Source organism: Stenella coeruleoalba, assembly GCF_951394435.1.
Source record: "Stenella coeruleoalba genome assembly, chromosome: 20".
In the NCBI taxonomy this organism is placed as follows: Eukaryota; Metazoa; Chordata; class Mammalia; order Artiodactyla; family Delphinidae; genus Stenella; species Stenella coeruleoalba.
The window spans coordinates 57,484,494-57,509,453 of NC_137166.1; the positions used below are offsets into that span (position 1 = coordinate 57,484,494).

Here is a 24,960-nt window from a genome sequence, read left to right on the forward strand (position 1 = left end):
TATTCTTTTTGATGCAACTGTAAATGCGATTATTTTCTTCATTTCTATGACAGTTCATTATTAGTGTACAGAAATACAACAGATTTCTGTGTACTAATTTTGTATTCTGCAATTTTAGTCAATTCACTTAGCTCTAACAGTTCTTTGGTGGAGTTTTTGGGGTTTCTATATATACAGTGTCATGCCGTCTGCAAATAGTGAGTTTTACTTCTTCCTTCTGTAAACTGAAATTTCAGAAACAGACTTGATTGAAATAAAAAGGCATTTATTTGGGATTTGTTAAGAATGTAGTCCAGGAGGGAATTCCTTGGCAGTCCAATGTTTAGGACTCTGCCCTTTCACTGCCAAGGGTGCGGGTTCAATCCCTGGTGAGGGAACCAAGATCCTGCAAGCCACCCCCCACCCCCCAAAATGTATTTAGTCCAGAACACACAGAGTCAAGGAGCATGTGAATTGTATTCTACTATACTACAAAATGGAGAAAGGTTAAAATGGAAGGCAAAAACTGCAAGCCATAGTGAGTTACATAGTTGTCTGTCAGGAATTATAATTGGAGCAAGCAAGAAATAAGGCAGCTTGTTAACAAGGATTGGTTGGGGTTCAAAATGGTTGCAGTTACAAGGGGAAATTTTAGACCAGAAGGGTGAAGCTTCTGAGTGTTCTAAATATGGCTGATGGTGTCCTTGGGTTTAGTACAGTTCAAAGAAAGTTCAAATTCTCAGTGATGCCGGGATGTGTCTGAGATCTGATCCTTAATGGCTGCTCAACTCCATTTTGTATGCCTGAGTATGATTACACCATTACAATTTCAATTTGTCATTCCTCAAGGTAAAGATTTTATGACAGATGAATAATTCCAATATTAGGATTATCAGGATTAAAGAAAACATGAGGAAGGGGTAAAAAGGCTTACTGACCCTCAATGTGACAAAATCAAGTATATAGGTACCTCAGTTAAAAAAAAGAAAAACAGTCTGAAACTATCAACAAAGTTGGGGTTACAGGCCTGGTCTCGACTCTTGCGATGAGCTGTCTACTCAGATGTCATATGCTTCTGACCCAGGGAAGTTTTTCTTGTTCTGACGAAGGTCATCAATGGGTTGGGAAGTCCACTCAAGATTGGTAGCCTTTTAAAAATGAGAAACGTGACTCCATGATTGAACACCAGAGGTTTTTCTGCACATGGCTTAGTGAACAACCTGTTAATACCTGATTAACAACCTCTTTCCATTGAGGTTTCAAAGCATCTCCAGGGAGGTGTCTTTTCCAATAAATATAATCACCTGGTTGTAAATTATTTTCTTTAATGTCTTTGTCTCCTGGGAACTCTTTTTTTTTTTTTTAAAGGTTTCTCACTTATAAAAGATTCTAGTACTAGTAAGCATGAAGCTTTAATGTTTTTAGTTAATTCTTGGCAATATGTTAAGAGGTCTCCTTTAACCACATTGGGCTTATGTAGTGCATTTTATATATATATATATATATATATATATATATATATATATATATATATATATATATATTTTTTTTTTTTTTTTGTGTGTGTGTGTGCGGTACGCGGGCCTCCCACTGCTGTGGCCTCTCCCCTTGCGGAGCACAGGCTCCGGACGTGCAGGCTCAGCGGCCATGGCTCACGGGCCCAGCCGCTCTGCGGCATGTGGGATCCTCCCAGACCGGGGCACAAACCCGTGTCCCGTGCATCGGCAGGCAGACTCTCAACCACTGCACCACCAGGGAAGCCCCTGCATTATATATTTTCATTGTTCTTCCCATAATTATTTCAAAGGAAGAAAGTCGGTGCTTACCAAAGGGGGTAGACCTTAGGCTGAGCAATACCAGGGGCAGGACTTCCGGCCATGGTAGATTAAAAGATTCAACTAGTTTAGCCAATTAAGTCTTTTTAAAATTATTATTATTGAAATATACTTGATTTACAATGTTGTATTAATTTCTGCTGAACAGCAAAGTGATTCAGTTATATATATATATTCTTTTTCACATTGTTTTCCATTATGGTTTATCACAGTATGTAGTTCCCTGTGCTACACAGTAGGACCTTGTTGTTTATCCATTCTATTCAATATATATTGTATAATAGTTTGCATCTGCTAATCCCAAACCCCCAATCCATCCCTCCCTAACCCCTTCACCCCCCTGGCAACCACAAGTCTGTTCTCTATGTCTGTGAGTCTGTTTCTGTTTTTATACATAAGTTCATTTATGTCATATTTTAGATTCCACATAAAAGTGATATCATATGGTATTTGTCTTTCTCTTTCTGACTTACTTAGTATGATAATCTCTAGTTCCATCCATGTTGCTGCAAATGGCATTATTTCATTCTTTTTTATGGCTGACTAGTATTCCACTGTATATATGTACACCTTTTTTATCCATTCTTCTGTCGATGGACATTTAGGTTGTTTCCATGTCTTGTTAGCCAATTGAGCCTTAATGGCTCTATATGTAAGTTCCACTAGCCCGGAGGACTGTGAATGATAGAGGCAGTGGAAATACTGGGGGGGGGAGGGGAATAAAAGGCCAAGTTTTACAGATTGACTGAATAATTTGCCCTGTAAAATGAGTTCCTTGATTACTATGAAGCTCAGGTGAAATACTCCAGGTAGAAATTATTTTTTCCAAAAGAATTTTGCCTACCAAAAGTGCTATAGCCCTGCAACATGGAAATGTTTCAATCCAGTGAGAAAACATGCATACTAGTACAACTACATATTTATATCCCTGAGTTGGTGGCAGTTGGATAAATTCCATTAACCATACATCAAAGGGTCCTGAAGGCAAAGGAAAACAATCTTTAGGGAAGTGGATGGGTTTACCTGGATTACGTTTTGGACAAATGTTACACTTCAAATATACTTCAGTGGCTATTTTGTGGGATGGTTTTCAGTAGCATTGTTTTGCACGTATCATTTTATCTGGGCCCCCATGTATGTTCAATAATATGTTCCTGGAGGCTATGAGTCAAAACTGGAGTATTGTTAGACCCATACCATAAATTATGATCTTCCCAAAATTTACATCCCTGGTATAAGATTTGTCTTGTTCCTCTGGAGAAACATTGTTTTAGGTTTCTGCCAGTAAATCCCGTAAGCTAACATAAGGTTAGGTAATAATTAAAGCTTTTTTGAAGTGGGTCAGAGCGCAGCAGTCATTGCTACAGTATCGGCTAAATTATTTCCTTTCCTTTGAACCAAGCCTTGACTAACCTGAGATATTTATAATGGCCAGAAGTTTTAGTATTTTAATAGCTTCCAGAAGGTCCAATACATATTGGCTATTCTTAATAGTTTGTCCTGTGCGAGCCCTTGTCCAGGAAGGTCCCACATGCCGTGGAGCAACTAAGCCCGTGAGCCACAACTACTGAGCCCCTGTGCCACAACTACTGAAGCCTGTGCGCCTAGAGCCCATGCTCCACAAGAAGAGAAGCCACTGCAATGAGAAGCCCGCGCACCAAAACAAAGAGTAGCCCCCACTTGCCACAACTAGAGAAAAAGCCCCTGCGCAGCAACGAAGACCCAACACAGACATAAATAAATAAATAAAATTTTTAAAAAAAAGGGGACATGGTGGCTGATGTCTCTTGTTTTTTTTTTTTTAAAAAAGCATACTGGTTATCAGTATAAATATTAACAATTTGATCTTTTGCTATAATGCAGGCTCAAGTAGTTAGAGGCTGTCTTTTTGAGAAGCCTGCATGCCTGAAGAGCAAAGAAGTTAGTTATCCACATATTGGAGTAAAGTGAAGTCATTTGGGAAAGTAACATCTGCAAGGTATGATTTTAAGGTCTGAGAAAAGTAAATAGGACTCTCCGTATATCCCTGGGGCAATACTGTCCAAGTGTACTGTTGATCATTCCAAGTAAAGGCAAACAAGGATTGGCTGTCTGGATCCACTGGCATAACAAAGAAAGTACCACATAAATCAGCCATGTGAAAACCTTGCTGTCTGTGGGAACTGCAAATAAAGGGATATGGGAATTAAGGACTACTGAATGGCGGGATATGACTATATTATTGATGGCTATTTAATACTGAACAAAATGCCTCTTCCATTAGGTTTTCTAACTGGGAGGAAGGGGGTATTGCAAGGACTGGTGCAAGGAATCACTAGACCTTGTTTAATATAGTCTTTTATGATATGTTGAATTCCTTTTATAGGTTCCTGTTTGACGAGATATTACTTGATGTTGGGGAGGGGTTAAGATGAGTATACATCTATTTTGATTGGGGTTGCTGAATGAATTTTCCCTCTATCCACAGAGATTTGAGACCGTAGCGTTTGTACAAGTTCATTCTTTCTTGGGGTTATGACTGATGTGAGAAAAATGATGGCACTTCACATGCAGGGCCTAAATATTTGTCATTAGGGCCTTGTTGATTGGAATGTTCTTCCAGATGTAAAACATTTCCCCCTTTTGTGAGAAGGAAACGTGCATTATGGACCTCTAAGAGGTCTCTTCTGAGGATGTGTACAGGAGTGGAAGGAAGAAGGAGAAAGGAATGTGTCTCTGTGACAGGGCCAAGTTGGAATGGAGTGGGTTAAGATTTAAAAACAGTCATAGGGTGCTTAGAAACTCCCACCATTGAAATTGTTTTAGTACTCCACAGAAGAGAATGTTTCAAAGTGCTGGGATTGAGAACAGAAAGAGTGGTACCCCGTATGAATTAAAGCTCTGTCTGCTCTCAAACAATGGTGGATTCAATTTCTCCAGAATGTTAGTGAGAAGAAAGGGAGAAACCCCAGGTATTTCCTTGGAGCAGCCCTAGGTGAGACAGAAAGGAAGTTGCATAGGACCTTTGTTTGGAGAAGGGCTGGCAGGATTTTGTTTTCTCTCTGAGTGATTTTCTGAATTTATAGCAAGCTCTTTTAAAATTCCCAGGCTTTTTCTGCAATAATAGCAAAGGTACCTTTGAAGGTCTTCTGTGTTGGAGCGTCTTTCTTTGTAAGACTGGAGGCGTGTTGGCCTTTTTTGGCCAGTCAATTGCTGAAGCTGTAAACTCATTATTTGAGTAGCCTTCTTCTTGGCTATTTTTGTATGGTCTTGGACAGCTGCTGTGCCAAACTGCATAAATCACGGGCATCCATGGCTGTCCAATTTCACTGATGCCTTCTAACTAAAGTGTCAAGTTCTTAATCTAAACCATTCATGAGTTGGTATTAACATTTTCCATCCCTGAATACTGTTTGAAAGTTTTTTGAAATCTTTCAAAGAATTCAAGTACAGGCTCCTTAGGTTTTGAGTACACAGTTGGATATGTTTCAATCAGTAATATTTGGGGAAACTTCTGGAATAACCAGTAAAGAGTTTTGGCTAAGCCTTTGGCCCTATCTTGATCTTCAGTTGTTTTCTTTTGGAAGTCTTCTATAGGTTTTTTCCAATCCATCTTATTAAGCCATTCTTTTGCTCTGCCTTCCCCTACCAGCATGTGTATAAGTTGATAAGGATCAGAATAGCTTGGTTCATAGGTTTGTATAACAAGATTAAATTGTTTGGCAAAGGAAATGAGGTCCAAAAAGAATCACAGAATTCTTTAGCTATAGCCCTAAGTTCACGTTTACTCCATGGGACAAAGACAATAAAAGGTTCAGGTGGACTTCGTTTTAATAGGGGCTGCCAGGACAGGGGGGTTGAGTGGGGTTTAGGCTCAGGAGTGTTAACTGATGGAGGAGGAGGAGGAGGGCGTCTGGTGGAGAAAGAGAAGAGAGGGGGTAAGTTAAATAAAAAGGGAGTTTGGAAAGAGGTGGGTAAAGGAATGGAGGAGAAGGTGCAGAATTGGGAGGGGAATGGGAGTGGGGTAAAGAATTTCATGATTTCTTAAGTTTAGAAACAGCCTGAGTCAATTTTTAATTACAGCTTGGAGGGAAGCAATTTCCTCAGTATTATGTTTAGAGGCCTCTAAATATCAATTAAAACATTCTTTCTGAGACCTCCCTTGTGGCACAGTGGTTAAGAATCTGCCTGCCAATGCAGGGGACATGGGTTTGATCCCTGGTCCGGGAAGACCCCACGTGCTACGGAGCAAGTAAGCCCATGTGCCACAGCTACTGAGCCAGCGTGCTGCAACTACTGAAGCCCACGCTCTGCAACAAGAGAAGCCACCGCAATGAGAAGCCTGTGCACCGCAACAAAGAGTAGCCCCCGCTCATCGCAACTAGAGAAAGCCTGTGTGCAGCAATTTATTCTTTGTTATTTTTAATAATAAATTTAAAAAAATGTTTTCCATTAATTTTTCTCTGTTTCTGGTATTTCTTTCTAGGCATGCATGAAGATTGACAAATTTGGGAATTTCAAAAGCTTCCCATTTTGGCCAGGGCAGTTTAAAATCATACCAGGTTAAATGGACCCATTTAGATAGGTCGTTACAGGATGAGGGCCCACAGGTTAAACACAAAGCTGACAGGGTTTTGTTTTGTTTTGAATGAGAACTTGGCATTATTCTGAGTACTCATCAAAATCAAAAGAAACCTGAAACCCGAATCTCCTACCAAGTGGCACAGATTAAAACAAAACAAAATAAAACCAACATAAAAACTCCACTCCCAAAAGGGAGGACTAAAGTCAACACTGAGAGACACCCAATTTTATTTATGATCTAAACCTTGACCAAATGAGAGTTTTGGGTTCAGGAGGGCTCTCTGCAGTCTTTATGTGAGTGAAAAGATTGCTAAACGCAATGGGTCTATGTAGGTACTGAATGCCAACACCAAGTCTGAAGAAGTGCTGGAGGTCACACTGGGTAATACCAACTACACCAAGCAATGTTAACCTAAATTTCAGAAATGGAGACCTTATTGAAATAAAGAGGCATTTATTTGTGGTTTATTAGACTACAGCCTGGGAGACACAGGTTCAAGAAGCACCTGAACTGTGTTCCTCTGGATTACAAAATGCAGGAAGCTTACACAGGCAAAAAACTGCAAGGGCAGTTAGTTACATATGTTGTTTGTAAGGAATTATTTAGAGATGGCAAGAAGAGTGCTTGCTAAACAAGGATTGGTTGGGGTCTGAAATTCTTGAACTGACAAAGGGGAACCTTGAGACCATAAAGTTACACCCAGCAGGTGTTGTTCTAAATATAGCTGTAGGTGTCCTGGGGTTTGGTACTTCACAAAAAGTTCAAGTTCTCAGTGGTACAGGGATGTGTCTGAGACTAGAACCTCAATAGTCTTCCCAATCCGTTTTGTACACCTGAACTATAATTACTCCATTATGATTCCAATGTTTCCTCACTTCGCAATTTGGATGCCTTTTATTTTTCTTGCCTAGCTGCTGTGGCTAGGACTTCTATGAATGGTGGTGGGGGCACATCCTTCAAGGACTGAGGTTTAAGCCACTGGGGCCATGTACCTATTTCTCCTATCCTGAGCCTCAGAACTGTTCCCTAGTTTCCACACACTGGTAGAAAGTTTCCCCCACCCTGTCCCATACTCTCACATCTCAATGTGTTCATGGTATCCATTACAGGAGTGCAAAATCACATTGTTTTAAATGGAGTTCACATGATGTAGCCTTGAAATAAGGGGAACTCGGAACATGTGAAGATATCTTTGCCATTTGCAAAGGGCAGGGTGACTTTGAGACAGATGTGTGCCTCTGTGAGCCTGGCGCCGCCTTCCAGCAGGGCAGGGATTTCAACTCTCACACAGTTTGTGATTATCTATGTGCTAAGATTCTCCTATTTGGGGATCCAAAAGGAGGGTAGAATCCCACACCTGATTTAAACCAAATTGAAAACAAATTCATTTTTCCTTAGCAGTGTTCCTTCTCAGATGCAGATTTTCCCCATTTTGCACTCTCTCTGTGGCTTTTGGATTAAGAGACCTGACACACGTCAAGCATTTGTTCAATCGCTATGGAAGGCAGTGCCCATTGATTAATATTGTGTTATTGCTACATTAAGTGAAAAGCTACTGTCTGTGCTGCCTACATAAATACTGCCCATTGTCATGCACAACCCATTGGCAACATGCAGAAGTAGTCTTTTTTTTGTGGAAGTGGGTCTAGTGGTGAAGGGTTGTGCTCAGAGCAGAGGACAGAAGTCAGGAAGACATGTATAGCAAAGTCAAATCCTTCAAGGACTTTGGGGAAAACCCTTCTTACACTTGTTTAAGATCTATACACTTTTGGTCTCTTTTTCATGTATCAATATTCACTGAGCACCTAGCACAACGCCTGGCCCATATTAGGTGTTCAATAAATATCTACTGAATGAATGAATGCCCTCATCCAAGCAAGGTGAATATATATTATTATATTGTATGGGTACTTAGAAATTATATAATGTTCTTTAAATCTTTGTAAAGGCTAACAGACTAAGTCTTTTATTTGTGGGTATGAAGTGGCAAATTTGGGAAAGAGAAAATAACAACATGTTTAGGCTGTTTTCAGTGGGTGCAGCCTCTGTGTATAATGAACAGCCCCCCCACCCCAGTGATTCATGATGATCAAACTTACCCTTGTAATTTAGCCCTGTGAGAAAGACAGCCATTGCCCAGACATCAATGCACATGACTGTACCGCCACTGCCTTCTAACTTATTCATTCTAAATATCTGGACACAACAAGGGGAGAAGGATTCAGAAACAGTGATCAGCACAATGAGAAATTTGGTCTCGGGTAGATTACACCCCAGATCTTCTCTTTCCCACAAACCTAATACTACAAGCAACTTCTTACAAAATATTTGGATATAAAGGTAAAAGTCCAACAAATTTTTTTTGTTCAAAAGCGTTGGGAATGAAGCTATAATAAAAATTTTGTGGCCACAATACTAAAACGGACAGGAACACACGTTGTGCTCTATTTGTAACCATGGAGATCAGCTCCAGCCCAGATGGGGCTGATGTAGGCACTGCATCCCCGCCTCAGGTGATCTTGTGGTATGGGGTACGCCCCCTCTTCAGTTCTGTGCAATCCAATTAACAAATACTGACCTGGCTTCGGCCAATCATGGTTGGATTGCCCACAAAACCAGGTAAGCATTTGCTGGGATGGAAGCAGGGACAGGGGAATGGGGCATTCAAGAAAGAATCAGGAAGGGAATTCCCTGGTGGTCCAGTGGTTAAGACTCCCCACTTCCACTGCAGGGGGCACGGGCTTGATCCCTATTTGGGGAACTAAGATCCCACAAGCCATGTGGCGTGGCTAAAAAAAAAAATCAGGAAATCTGTACCCATCATTTTATTTATGGAGTGCTTGCTATTGCCAGACACTGCCCCTATCACTGGATAAATAGCAATCTTTCTCTCCCTCATGGAAATTACATTTTTTGCATTAATTAAAAATTTATTTTCCAACGGAATATTGTTTCTATTTTGAATTATTTGGGAGGGTACCATAATCATTTTAGTATTGTTGCCATAAAATTTTTATTGTAGCTTCATTCCCAGCATGAGATAACGACTTTTACCTTTTTGTTTGTTGAATATTTATTTATTTATTTATATTTTACTTGGCCGTGTCAGGTCTTAGTTGCGGCACACGGGATCTTCGTTACAGCGTGCAGGATCTTTAGCTGCTGCGTGTGGGATCTTTAGCTGTGGCATGCTAACTCTTAGTTGCTGCATGTGGGATCTATTTCCCTGACCAGGGATCGAACCCGGGCCTCCTGCATTGGGAACACCGAGTCTTAGTCACTGGACTACCAGGGAAGTCCCTAAAGACTTTTACCTTTATGTCCAAATATTTTCTAAGAAGTTGCTTGTAGTATTAGGTTGAATTTTTTAGTAGGAATGATCACTGCTGTAAGGGTGAGAGAAGTCTCACATAAATCCAGGAAGTTTGGCTTTAGGCGAAAGATGCAAAGTCAATAGCAGGAGTAATTACCAGCAGTACTATCAGGAGTTAGGTGTCACCATGCTGAGTCTGAGGTATTGCAGGCATCTCTAAGTGGAGGTGTTAGTGGGCATGTGAAATATACACCTGGAGTTCAGGGAAGGAGGGGGTTCATGTAAAGATACCCATAAGCAGGAGATTGGCACGTGGACTATGTCAGACTTAAGAGGAACACCCCACAGGTTATGTGGCAATGCCATTAAGGCTGAAGGGAGGGTATTCTGCATGGACTGGCTCACTTGCCTGGACCCCTGGACAGGGGTGGTGGCTGTCATCATCACTAAGACAGGTTAGGAAGTACAGCGACCATGAGACAGAGTGTGTGTGTTTGCATGAGTGTGTGTAGAGGGTGCGGGAGGAGGCTGTCATCATCACTAAGACAGGTTAGGAAGTACAGTGACCATGAGAGAGAGAGAGAGAGAGAGAGAGAAAGAGGGAGAGGTGTGTGTGTGTGTGCGTGTGTGTGTGTGTGCGTGCGTGTGCATGTGGTGCGGGAGCTGGCCTCAGATGAAGATCCAGGAGTGACATGAAATTCCAAGGAGATGAATAAGAGATTTATTGAGAGGCAAAGCAGTAAATGGAATCAGATGACACGGAGATAAGACCTGGTGCTGTTTTCCTCTCTACAGGCTCAGAGTTTTGTGATAACTCCTGGTGAAACCTAAAGAGTGTCAGACTGGATGATAGATTAGCTAAAGAGTAAATAAGGTCAATTTCTACCAAACATACAAAGAAGAACTTACACCAATCCATCTCAAAGTCTTCCAAAAGACTGAAGAGGACAGAACACTCCCAAAGTCATTCTATGAAGCTACCACCACCCTGATACAAAAACCTGACAAAAACACCACCAAAAAAGAAAATTACAGGCCAATATCGTTGACGAATATAGATGCAAAAATTCTCCACAAAATATTAGCAAACCAAATCCAACAACACATAAAAACGATCATACAGCAGGATCAAGCTGGATTCGTCCCAGGATCAAAGGATGGCTCAACATATGTAAATCAATCAATGTAATACACTACATCAAGAAAAGAAAAGACAAAAACCATGTGACCATCTCAATAGATGCAGAAAAAGCATTTGATAAAATTCAACATCCATTCATGATAAAAACTCTCACCAAAGTGGGTATAAAGGGAACATATCTCAACATAATAAAAGCTATTTATGAGACTTCCCTGGTGGCACAGTGTTTAAGAATCTGCCTGCCAATGCAGGGACATGGGTTTGAACCCTGGTCCAGGAAGATCCCACATGCCGTGGAGCAAGTAAGCCTGTACACCATAACTACTGAACCTGTGCTCTAGAGCCCGCGAGCCACAACTACTGAGCCCGTGTGCCACAACTACTGAAGTCCATGTGCCTAGAGCCCATGCTCTGTAACGAGAAGCCACCACAATGAGAAGCCCATGCACTACAACAAAGAGTAACCCCCACTCACTGAAACTAGAGAAAGCCCGCGCGCAACAACAAAGACCCAATGCAGCCAAAAAGAAAAGCTACTTATGACAAACCCACAGCCAACATAATACTCAATGGTGAAAAGCTGAAAGCCTTCCTGCTAAAATCTGGAACAAGACAAGGACGCCCACCCTCACCACTTCTATTCAACATAGTATTGGAAGTCCTAGCCAGAGCAATCAAACAAGAAAAAGAAATAAAATGTATCCAAATTGAAAGGAAAGATGTAAAATTCTCATTATATGCAGATGACATGATACTATATATTGAAAATCCTAAAGACTCCACACAAAAACTACTAGAACTGATAACTGAATTCAGCAAGGTAGCAGGATACAAGATTAACACACAGAAATCAGCTGCACCTCTTTACACTAACAATGAAATATCAGAAAGGGAAAGTAAGAAAACAATCCCTTTTAAAATTTCATTAAAAAAATTAAAATACTTTGGGCTTCCCTGGTAGCACAGTGGTTGAGAATCTGCCTGCTAATGCAGGGGACACGGGTTCGAGCCCTGGTCTGGGAAGATCCCACATGCCACGGAGCAACTAGGCCCGTGAGCCACAGCTACTGAGCCTGCACATCTGGAGCCTGCTCCACCACAAGAGAGGCTGCAATAGTGAGAGGCCAGTGCACCGTGATGATGAGTGGCCCCCGCTTGCCACAACTAGAGAAAGCCCTCACACAGAAACGAAGACCCAACACAGCCAACAATAAATAAATAAACAAATGTGGGGTTAAAAAAAAATTAAAATACTTAGAAATAAACCTGATCAAGGAGGTAAAAGACTTATATGCTGAGAGCTATAAAACACCGATAAAAGAAACTGAAGATGATTCAAAGAAATGGAAAGCTATCCCATGATCTTGGGTTAGAAGAATTAATAGTGTTAAAATGGCCATACTACCCAAAGCGATCTACAGATTCAATGAAATCTCCATCAAATTACCCACGACATTTTTCACAGAACTAGAACAAGAAAATTCTAAAATTTATATGGACCCATAAAAGACCCATATTGCCAAAGCAATCCTGAGGAAAAAGAAAAAAGCTGGAAGCATAACCCTCCCACACCACAGACAATACTATAAAGTTATAGTCATCAAAACAGCATGGTACTGGCATAAAAACAGACACATGGATCAATGGAACAGAAGAGAGAGCCCAGAAATAAACCCACACACCTATGGTCAATTAATTTTCAACAAAGGAGGCAAGAATATACAATGGAAAAAAGACAATCTCTTCAGGAAGTGGTGGTGGGAAAGCTGGACAGCCACATGTAAATCAATGAAGTTAGAACACTCCCTCATACCATACACAAAAATAAACTCAAAATGGCTTAAAGACTTAAACATGAGACATGATACCATAAAACTTTTAGAAGAGAACATATGCAAAACATTCTCTGACATAAACCATAACAATGTTTTGTTAGGTCAGGGCAAAAGAAATAAAAGCAAAAATAAACAAATGGGACCTAATCAAACTTATAAGCTCTTGCACAACAAAGGAAACCACAAACAAAACGAAAAGACAACCTACGGACTGGGAGAAAATATTTGCAAACAATGTGATTGACAAGGGCTTAATTTCCAAAATATATAAACAGCTCATACAACTCAATAACAAAAAACAAATAACCCAACAAAAAAATGGACAGAGACCTAAATAGACTTTTCTTCAAAGAACATACAGATGGCCAATAGGCACATAAAAAGATGCTCAACATCACTAGTTGGTAGAGAAATGCAAATCAGAACTATAATGTGATGTCACCGCACACTGGTCAGAATGACCACCATGAAAAAGTCAAATAAATGCTGGAGAGGGTGTAGTGAAAAGAAAACCCTCCTATGCTGTTGGTGAGTTTGTAAGCTGGTAAAGCCACTATGGAGAACAGTATGGAGGTTCCTTAAAAAACTGAAAATAGAGTTACCTTATGATCCAGCAATCCCCCTCCTGGTCATACATCTGGAGAAAACACTAATTCAAAAAGATACATGCACCCCTATGTTCACAGAAGCACTATTTACAATAGTCAAGACATGGAAACTACATAAATGTCCAACAGATGGAAGGATAAAGATGTGGTGTGTGTACACACACACACACACACACACACACACACACACACAATGGAATACTACTCAGCCATAAAAAAGAATGAAATAATGCTATTTGCAGCTACATGGATGGACCTAGAGTTTATCATACTAGGCAAAGTAAGCCAGAAAGAGAAAGACAAATACCATATGATATCCCTTATACGTGGAATCTAAAATATGATACAAGTGGACTTATTACAAAACAGAAACAGGGGCTTCCTGGTAGCACCATGGTTAAGAAGCCGCCTGCCAATGACATGAGTTCGAGTCCTGATCTGGGAAGATCCCACATGCCACGAAGCAACTAAGCCCGTGCACCACAACTATTGAGCCCGCGCTCTAGAGCCCTCTAACCACAGCTACTGAGCATGCACACCACAGCTACTGAAGCCTGCACGCCTAGAGCCCGTGCTCTGCAACGAGAAGCCACCACAATGAGAAGCCCACGCACCCCAACAAAGAGTAGCCCCACTCGCCACAACTAGAGAAAGCCCGTGCGCAGCAACGAAAACCCAATGCAGCCAAAAATAAATGGTAATAAATAAAATATTAAAAAGTCTTAACAAACAAAACAAAACAGAAGCAGACGTGAAGGTTGGTGAGTTGGTGCGGAGTTCGTCTCAGCACACGTGGCCGCGCTGGGATGGATTCCTCCTCATCTTCCTCCACAGTGGGTTTGGGCTCGGTTGACTGGCAGCTGCAGCATTTCATGGACGTAGAGACTCAGAAGCAGCGCTTCCAGCAGCTGGTGCACCAGATGACGAAACTTTGTTGGGAAAAGTGCACAGACAAGCCTGGGCCAAAGTTGGACAGTCTGGCTGAGGCCTGTTTTGTGAACTGCATTGGGCACTTCATTGATACAAGCCAATTCAACTTGAATCGACTGTAACAGACCCAGAAATCCAAGCCAGTCTTCTCAGAAAGCTGTTCTGACTGACTTCAGCATTATCTCTTTGGAAAAGGAAGGTAGTTCAAGAAAAGAAGAGCAGTTGATGGGATGGTTGAAGAAAAGGTGGGGGATCGGCTCCCACTTTGTCACTCTTGGGACATCCTGTCATCTGAGAATGAACAAAGACCAATTTTTTTGTGGGAGGGGTGTTTGAGGGTCAAATGTGTTTGGGGTTGTGTTTTTTAATGTTAATCTGGGGAAAACAAATGACAGATGAATGGAAAATTCTACTAGATGTATATTACTCTATGTGGGATGAAGCTTTTCTCATAGTCCCATTAACTGCTCCCTACAATTTTAATAGGGGAACTGCTCTATAATTTGATAGTGGGGCCACATAAGTAATAATCTGTTATTTGTGTGGATTCGTTTCAGATTTCTAGAGAGATCGACATACGTCTTTGTGTCTCTCAGAAAGGGCAGCAGCAGGGGAAAGAGTAATTTGGTACTTGACTGTAGCCCTCCTTATCTAGTGTTTGACTATCAGTGCTGGAAAAAAAGATGTATTGAATATTCATACAGTACATTTCACCTTTCTAGATTATCTCTCTCCCTTATACTGTGATTCACTTAAATATCTATATAAATTACAGTCTTGAGCTAGTACAGGTAACCTGAGAGTCTAGAGGCCTTTGGTTAAAGGAATCTAGCCAGTGAACATAATTCTCATACTAAACTGCCACAAGGAAGAAGTTAACTTACCCTGTATATTGGGGTCCAAAAAAATTGAAAGATGTGCCTAAATGAAAAAATAAGTTATAAAGATTTAGGCCACTCAAAAACTAACAGCCGTTTCAGGTAGATGTGCATGCCTAATGTAAATCAGCATAGTTTCCGTTTAGTGCGTTCTTTTAATCACTGAAATAAAAGATTCTACAAGAAAAAAAAAACAGAAAAAGAAACAGACTCACAGATACAGAAAACAAACTTAAGGTTACCAAAAGGGAAAGGGAGTGGAGGAAGGGATAAGTTAGGAGCTTAGGATAAACAGATACAAACTACTATATACAGATAAACAACAAGGTCCTACTGTAGAGCACAGGGAACTATATTCAATATTTGTAATAAACCATAATGGAAAAGACAAGAGTAAATGAGGCCAGCTGGGAGTCTCTTGGGCTGTGGTGAGAGAGGTGGGGTTGGGCTTTGGATGAGAGGAGGTAGATAGAAAAAAGGTGTGACTGGTGTAGAGTCAGCACATGCAATACTGGAGAGGACGTAGGGCTTGTGACTTCCACACAAGGTCAAAACCTGCGTTCCTGTTTTATCGGGTTGACCAAAAAGTTCGTTCAGGTTTTCCCGTAAGATGCTACCGAAAAACCCGAACCAATATTTTTGGCCAACCCAGTATTTTGTAACTCTCGCAGTTTTAGGTTTTTCTATATATGTCTATGATCCATAGTTATTTAATTTTTATAAGTTCTCTTTGCATACCCAATTGCATACCCAACTGCTACCACACACTGATCTAACAAATCATTCTTTCTATACCAAATTGCTTTTGTCCCTTCACTGAAAAACAACTGATCAGTTGTGTGTATGTTTATTTCTAGACCTCCTATTCCCTTACATTTATCTATTTGTATTTATGCTAGCACTTTCTTGTTTCCAGGTTGTTTGGCTATTCTTGGTCCTTTGCACTTGCATTTTCATTGTAGAATCCACTTCGCAATTTCTATTAAAAAAAAAAAGAGCTTACCGAGATTTTGACTTGGATTTCACTTAACACATAGATCAATTTAGAAGGAAATATTGAGCGTTACAATCCGTAAATGTGAGATATCTCTCCTTTTACTTGGGTCTTAATTTTTTTTCTCTAATTTTTAAAATTCTGTTTACCCATCTTGCATGTATTTTCTACATCTGATGGTATGCTAAATTTTAATTGTATTGACTATATTTTCTTATTTTTTTGTATTTTTCCTACTCTGGCCTTTGGGGCCTTATTCCTGGCAAGGCTATCCCTCTCAGAGCTAGTTAATTCCTGCAGGTAAAAAATCCCTCCCCTATAAGCATGCTTGTTATACACAAACCGACCAATCTGGAGCCCACACCCCCAACCATAACCTTATCAAACTCACATACCAAACCAATAATCCTCCCTGCCCTATACCGTACCTAGCTCTGGTACCTATACCAGAGCTAGGTACGGGACAACTAGTGTCCACCCTTCCAAAACAGAGGCCGCTGAAAAATTTCAAACTGTCTGTCTTAGTCTTATAGGTCTGCTATAACAGAACACCATAGACTGGGTGATTTATGAAGAACAGACATTCATTTATCCCAATTCTGGTGACTGGAAGTCCTCCAATGCCATAAAGGTGCCTCATGATTGGGTGAAGATCCTCTTCTGGATGGCAACTAGGGATGACCCCTGAAACCCAAAGTCTGCCAGAATTTTTCAAGGCTGTGAGCCATGCTCTTCTTGACCTGCCTCCTGAGCAGAAGGTGGAGGCCCAGCATATGCGGCCCAGTATGACATGCTGTGCTTCCTGTTTCTAGGGAACCGTGTAAGTGTCCTTCTTCAAAGTAACTTCCATGTCTGCATGTCTCACAGTGCATGATTAAAACAAGTCCCTGGTACATTTCAACACAGACATTTGGGGCGGGGAGGGGGGATCTGAAGTTCTCAACTGTTTATTGCTATTGCAAATAGAATGGTTTCTTTTATATGGATCTTGAATTCTTCAAGCTTCAGATACTCAGTCGTTCTAGCAGGGTCTTTTGGTTAATGTTATGTTTTGTTTTTTATTGAAGTATAGCTGATGTACAATATTATATAAATTAGAGGAGTACAATATAGTGATTCACAATTTTTAAAGGTTGTACTCCATTTATAGTTATAGAATATTGGCTATATTCCCTGTGTTGTACAATACATCCTTGTAGCTTATTTTGTACATCACAGTTTGTACCTCTGATTCCCCTACCCTTATATGGCCCCTCGCCACTTCCCTTTCCTCACAGGTAACCACTAGTTTGTTCTCTGTACCTGTGAGTCAGCTTCTTTTTTGTTATATTCACTAGTTTGTTGTATTTTTAAGATTCCACATATAAGTGATATTATACAGTATTTGTCTTTCTTTATCTGACTTATTTCCCTTAGCATAATACCCTCCAAGTCCATCCATGTTGTTGCAAATGGCAAAATTTCATTCTTTTTTATGGCTGAGTAGTATTCCATTGTATATGTTTATTCTGGGTTATGCTTTGTTTGGAGATCCCATAGAGTTTTCTCCGTAGATCAGTTTTATTTTTTCCTTAGCAATGTGAGTAATTTTACTTTTTATTGCCTCATTATTGTGACAATAACCTCCATCTCAATATTGAATAGAAGTCTAGTTTTATTAAAATTTCCAGTATAATATTGAACCAAAGTCTTGTTTAATTTGGCTTTGTCTTATTTTTCTACTTTTTTAAGGGACAACATGCCATTAAATTGAGGCCATTCTTTTCGCACATGTGTTTGGTCTATAAATTTAAAAATTACAAATAAAAATATAGGTATTTACTCCATTAAAAAAAAGCTTCACAGTGAAATCTAGACTGGTATTTGAACAATATTCAGGTATCACAGCCGAGTCAAGTTGATATATAAAATTAATCATCACAAGTTCACCTCTTGTCAACTTGGCACCATACAAACTTAAACCACTCCTTATCTCCAAATAAAGACAACAACAAGGTCATGATACAACTATCCTGTGTACAACCAAAAATACAATAACTCTTTCTTCAGAAAGGAGACAGATTCCCTGGGTAACATTCACTCTCCTCCTTGATATCCTATAACCAAATACTATGATATAAATTTAACAATACTTAAATACTGTGATGTGAAGTCAACACATCATCTGTTAAATGACAAGGGCGTGAAAGAAGGAAGAAAAAGATATTGGCTGGAGCTTCCCTGGTGGCGCAGTGGTTGAGAGTCCGCCTGCTGATGCAGGGGACACGGGTTCGTGCCCCGGTCCTGGAGGATCCCACATGCTGTGGAGCGGCTGAGCCTGTGAGCCATGGCCGCTGAGCCTGCACGTCCGGAGCCTGTACTCCGCAACGGGAGAGGCCAAAACAGTGAGAGGCCCGCGTACCGAAAAAAAAAAATTAGGAAGAAATACTCATGACATTACTGATTACTATCCTCACTTCTGTTAATGGTCACATGAGCTAACTAATATGTAGCTCTTCCACAATCCATTCCATGCTCCTTTTGTCCTCAGCAGCACCTCGAATGGTCTTTTTTTCTTCTTTTTTTTGCGGTACGGGGGCATCTCACTGTTGTGGCCTCTCCCGCTGTGGCACGCAGGCTCCGGACACGCAGTCTCAGCGGCCATGGCTCACAGGCCTAGCCGCTCCGTGGCATGTGGGATCCTCCCGGACCGGGACACGAACCCGTGCCCCCTGCATCGGCAGGCGGACTCTCAACCACTGCGCCACTAGGGAAGCCCTCGAATGATTATTTTTTATTCCCTGGTGGGGTGACCAAAGCATTCTTTCCTGAAGGGTCTGGGCCATGAGTTGTCCTGCCTGAAGTAAGTTGTGGATAGTTTTCCATTGACTTTACCATAGATCATGACAAGACATCTTAAGGGATCTCTGCATTCCAGACACACACTTCCTTTGTGCAAGTACCAGTGGGAAGTATAGTCCAATTTGCACCTGATAATCACATTCAGTCACCAGAGCCAGCACAGTAACTCTTACTTTTCCTGTTGATTCAGAAGCATGAGTAGTGCACAGTGGCAGACTGGCAGTGTTACTCTCCAGGACAATGGAATCATTCTACTGCAGTAGTGAAAGCACTCTTCCCTTTGCAACTAAGACCTCTACACAATCAGTGCTTCATGAAGACAGGAAGCAAAAATTTTCCCTAGTGCCTCTCTATGGATAACTGTCAGTGGTGCCACTCACATATCTACCCCTTGATTCCTGGACGCATCAATCCAGGCTATGGGACAAATAGTCCTATTTGTTGTTTGATGATTCAGAGCCTATACAGCTTCCTGGGGAATCTTTCCCTGGCCCTCCAAATATTGCCACATAGCAATCTGCCCAGGCCACAGGAAACATGTGAGGATCATGTAGACACCAGGGACCTTTGAACAAAGATTGTGCTGTTTAGGAAGATCCCTGGGTGGCACTGATGACAAATGCCATGTAGGGGTCTGCCTGACTCACCATCTCTTCTGAGAACAGCCCTGCTAACTGGGCTGTGGGGACACCTGACCTCAGCAGGCTGGGCCAGTCAGCTTCCCTCCTGTGGAATCAGGAACAGGGACCTCAGACTGAGGCCCAAGGGTGCTGGACACTGGGATGGGGGCTGGTGTTCAGAAGGACATTGTTTCTATCCCACCAATCACTGCTACAGACACAGCGAGACCAGGCAGGAGAAGGGACCAGAAAACTGCAGGACCTGTGGGGAGGAGGAAAGGTGACTCCTGTGTCCTTCCTGATCAACCCAGAAACAAGGTGGGTGGGGTCCCTCACAGGTGTGAGAGCTGAGCACTTACCCAGTGAGAATAGTAGCTCACAGGTCTCCAGCATCACATCCTGGTACAGAGTCCTCTGGTCCAGGTCAAGTTGTCCCCACTCCTCTTGGTCACAGCCACATTCTTAAAGGTCACCACCACCTGGAGAGTCAAACACAGGTAGTGGTGTTGGCCTTGTGCACTTGGCTGGGATCAACCCTGTCACTCTGTTGCTGGTGAAGATGCAGAGAAACCCAGGCTTGAATCACCGAGGCCTCTGGATCGCCAAGTTCTGTGTTGGGCTCAAGGGGGAAGCAGATGCAACCTTGGAACATAATGCAATTGTGGCTGAGAGAAAAACCTCCCATGAAGGAAGTCACTGGAGATGACATAGACAGTGTCACAGTGACACAGACAGTGGTGTTCCATGAGGACTGGGGAGAGATGGTAAGTGCTCTGGGAAAATGATCATGATGATAATTCCAACAATGGTAACAGTAAAGTGATAGCACTTAAGCCTCCCTGGTCCTCACAGTGCACCTGCCCCAAGTTGAGGCCTTTACACAATAAGATTCCTTGCTCGGGAACCAGACTTCCAGGGTTTGAATCAAGACTCTGGAATTTGACACTTCCTGCCAGTGTGACCACAGAGAGGACATCCCATCATTTCTCTAAGCCTCGATTTCTGCATCAATAGAACAATCAGTCCCACTTCACCAGGCCATTTGGAGAACTAAAGAGAAAATGTTTACATGTGAGATGCTGGACTGCCTGGCACAGTTATGTGTTCAATGTATTTTGTGACTCTTACTAACCCTCCCACAGCCCATGAGGTAAATGCCATCATCACCTCCGTGTCACAGCCAGAGGTCTGAGCCCCAGGCAGCTCTAGAAAATCAGCCACAACCTCAAATTTAAGGAGCAGAAGTGGGAATTGAACATCCAGTAAAAGCGGGAACAGAGTTGCCGGAAGATTGGCAGGTGGGGGCAGGGGTACCTTAGCCAGAATTATTATAAAACAGCCAGGAAAAGACTATCCTAAGAGGTGACACTGATGCACAGGAAGGGTGGGGAGAGATAGCCCTGCAGAGATCTGGGAACAGGGCCCCAGACAAAGAGAAGTGCAAGCTGAAGCTGGAAACTGGGCAGGAGTTTAACAAGTTCAGGACTGCCTGGCCATGTGCGGTGAGTGAGGGAAAAATGGAGGGAAAAAACCTTGGAGGTAAGCAAGGGGCAGATCAAGTAGAGAGAGCACTGTGGGCCATATATAGTTGGGAGAAAGACTGTATTTATTATAAGTGTGAAGCAAGCACCTGAGGGGGAGACCCATTCATTCACTGAACCATTTGTTGAGTACCTTTTATAAGCCCAGGCTGTTGTTCTATGTCCTAAGCAGCAACAGGTGCTCATGCTCAGGGGCTGGGAAGAGATCCTAAACAAGCAACTAAATAAATGAACAAGACAATGTCACAGGGACCCAAAGATTCCAAAGTCAAGAAAATAGCGCGAGATGACAAGAGGTTACAGTCTGCTTTAGACAGGGCACCACGAAAAGCCTCTTTCAGGACAGTACACTGGAGTGAGTCTGATATAAAGTGAGGAAGGAGCCAAGTGAATGGGAAGTTAACAAATAAGACAAGTCCTGACAGCGATCAGGACTATGATGAGGGTACTCAGGGTCACGGCTATGGAATTACCCAGGACCTGTTGTGTTTTAATGTCCAAAGGGACACCACACTCCTGCACACTATCACCACTTACCATATGTAACTGAACCTCAAACAGGAAAACAGATTCAGTGGGAAGCCAGTTCGACTGGCTGTAAACTGAAAGACAAATTCCTTGGCCTTCTGGGCGCCCTGTCTTTCCTGACACCTTTTCTATCCTAGCAGGGCTGCAATCCCCAAGCTGCTGCAGGCTACTCCTGCCTCTTCCCCACCCCAGCCCTTATCTCTGTAGAGGTTACACAGCTGGGAAACCCAAGGGTCAGATTCTCCCAGGAATGAGCCTCTAACATCAGCAAAGGCTCAAGAGGCACCTCCGTGGAAAGAGAACCAGAGCAATGCTCCCTGCACCGTGCTGGACGCGGGGGGATACACGTCACCCATGTGCTTTTTCTAGTTCCCTCAAACCCAGTTGGAGGAACTTTAATATTCCTGTTTTGTGCCCGAGAAAACAGAAACCAAGGGCAACAGGGAAAGCTGCTCAAGGTCCTAGACTCGGGAAGGGGCGGGGCCGCAACACACAGAAAGGTCTCCGGACTGTGCGGCCTGCACTCCTCCCTGCGGGTCCTTCCACGCCAGCGGTATGGGGTCAGGGAGATTCGAGAAACCACATCTCTCCCTACCACACAGCGTCCCACTGACTGACAGAAATGAGACACTCCGCCTGAAGCTCCTAACCTGGATTCCCACCCGGAGCACAAGCGACCCCATCCCGAGGCTCCGACAAACAATGCCCTGGGGAGGACAAGGTGACGACTCACAGGACACCACCATCCTGCACAGCAGGGCGCCTCGGCCACTTGGGTGGGGTCCAAGCGGGCGTGGCCTGGCGCACCTTCCACTCACCTGCGCCGGGGTCACCAGCGTTGCCATCGCACCGCGGGGAGCGTAGGGCCACGTGAGGGCGCCGGAGACCGGCGGGTCCAGCGGGCTTAGCTGACCCTCCCCCAGGTCGTACAAAGGCACAGGTGGGCCCTCCAGGCTGTCCTCCCCGCTCCTTCCCTAAGTCCCGGGAAGAGCTCGTAGTGGGTGGGGACACACCAGCCTCACCACAAAGAAAACCCCGCTCCTCCGGCGCAGGAAGTCCCGCCCCTGACAACGCGAGCCAGTAACGCCCCTTTTCTGTGACGCCATCATTCCGGCCCTCACAGCCATCCCGCAAAGCACAGCCTACTGGGTAGTGTGATTCCTTTTTAAAAATTATTTTATTTATTCACTCATTCATTCATTCATTGTGCGCTACGTCTTCATTGGGGCCCGCGGGCTTCTCTGGTTGTGGCGCACGTGGTAGCGTAGTTCTTGTTCTGCAGCCGGCCGGGAGAGGCTGTCTCTGTTTCTTCTAGGAGCCTGGGGTCCAGAGGCCTGGAGAGGAGCTGGCAAAGGAAATGCAGAGGCTCTAATGAAGGAGGCGAGGCATGGGATGTTCCTAAAGGGAACGATCCAGATTTCCCTGTTGTGTTTTTTGCGTCTTGTCATTTAAGATGCTCGGAACATAACAAGTGGACATACTGTATTGTAAATTTTTTAATGTTCGTATTCTGCTGCCTCAACATCCCCACAGACTGGCTGTGAGCACATCCCCACCCCACCACCCCACCCCGGGTGACTGGGTACACCAGAGTGATGAGGCTGTGGCCCCAACTCAAGTTCCCCTTCTTGTCCTCCCATGACTTAGTGACATTCCAACCCACCAATGAAATCCCCCCATGACTTCTGCCTGGGTACTCCGCCCTGATCCCCAGTAATGGCACTTACCTAGGGGGCCCCACTCTTCTGCTTCGTTGAGGATGCTCTCCAGGTGCTCCTCCTATATGGCTCCTGTGTGAGGTGGCATGCCAGTCTCTCCTAGGACCTGTGAATATAATAAATCCTTTATATGCCTCTAAGGGTACAATTTCCACAACTGTGTTGTAGTGCTCCATAAAGACCCCACAGGTGGGACTTATTTCTCTCTTCACCATATGGGGGAGTAACACATGATATGATATCACTCAGATACAAAGTACCTTCACTCATAGCCGCAAACTAATAAACATTATCTTGTTTCTTTTCAAATACATGTGGATGGAAGCTTTACAATCAGTTTTCTCAGTTTCACTATGTTTGCTCAGAGTCAAGAGAGAAAGGGCTTCACACAGGGCCATTACTGGGATGTTGGGGAGGAAGAGGTTGGTGTCCCTAAAAAAGATGGACAGTAGTGAAATCTTTTCTATAAACTTTTAAATAAATTGATGAAGTTCATCAAAAGTAAGTTGGGAAAATATAGGGTAGATTTTTTTTAAATGAGGGTGCTTTGACATAAATTATAATTTTAAGCATATGTTATTATCCAAGTATCTTTATTTTGTCTCTTCTGTTTTTTGAAGAGGTATTCCCTTTAAAGGGAGATATTGTTTTGTAGACTGCATTCAGCCAACAGGAACACAAAGGAAAACCTGAAAGCACACACTGCAATGTCATTCCGTCACAAACTGCATGCTTTTTTTTTTTTTCTGGCCGGGCTGCACGGATTTCGGGGATCTTAGTTCCCCGACTAGGGATCAAACCTGGAGCCATGGCAGTGAAAGTGCCAAGTCCTAACTACTGGACTGCCAGGGAATTCCCAATAAACTGCACTGCTCTTCAACTCTATGTAGCTCAAAGCTTCAGAGATAATTTTGTAGGCTTCAGTATGTGCAATCAAGGAACAATTAAAAAAGAGTTAAGCCGGGATCATGACAGGGGAAATGGATGATATCTGTCAGGATGCCAAGTCGGAAGTAGATGATGTGGTATTCTGCCTGTTTCCCACACAAAATAATTCTTTCCTGCATGAGTACATCTCAGTGTTTCTGTTGAAACCCCAACAAGTCCAACTATTTTTTCCATATATTTCTAACTCAATTTCCTGAAATAGATACTGCTATGGTCTCAATGTTTGTTTTCCCCTCAATTCTTATGTTCAAAACCTAATGCCTAATGTCATGATATTAGGACATAGGATACTTGGTAGGTGGTTAGGTCAGAAGGGCTCTACCCTCATGAAAGGAACTGTGCCCTTATAAAAGAGGGCCCGGAAAGTTCACTGCTTTTACAATGTGAGGACATGGCAAGAAAAAGGAGGCTTTCTATGAAACAGGAAGTGGGCTCTCACCAGACACTGAATCCATGGGAAACTTGAGTTTGGACTTCCAGCCTCCAGAGCTGTGAGAAATAAATGCCTGTTGATTATAAGCCACCCAGTATATGATGTTTTCTTACAGCAGTTCGAATGGACTAAAACAGATAAAATTAATTTTAAAATATGAGACTTATCTGGGACTTCCCTGGCAGTCAAGTGCTTAAGATTCAGCACTCCCAATGTGGGGGGTATGGGTTCGATCACTGGGAGGGAAACTAATA

At 42.7% G+C, this 24,960-nt stretch overlaps 1 protein-coding gene and 1 long non-coding RNA gene across 2 annotated transcripts; one reads left to right on the forward strand and one right to left on the reverse strand.

Annotated features, from left to right (window-relative positions):
• Positions 1–22,622, reverse strand: LOC307178313. The gene is made up of 3 exons (XR_013825171.1): positions 22,426–22,622; positions 19,898–20,017; positions 1–1,127 (listed from the first exon to the last, which is right to left on the reverse strand). It is a non-coding gene; the product is annotated as an uncharacterized lncRNA (long non-coding RNA).
• On the forward strand, positions 13,788–14,551 carry LOC307178311 (mitochondrial import inner membrane translocase subunit Tim8 A-like). Its single transcript, XM_079906380.1, has one exon. The coding sequence runs from the start codon at positions 14,082–14,084 to the stop codon at positions 14,325–14,327; it is 246 nt and encodes an 81-aa protein (XP_079762506.1). The 5' UTR covers positions 13,788–14,081; the 3' UTR covers positions 14,328–14,551.
• Positions 22,623–24,960: the final 2,338 nt, after the last annotated feature.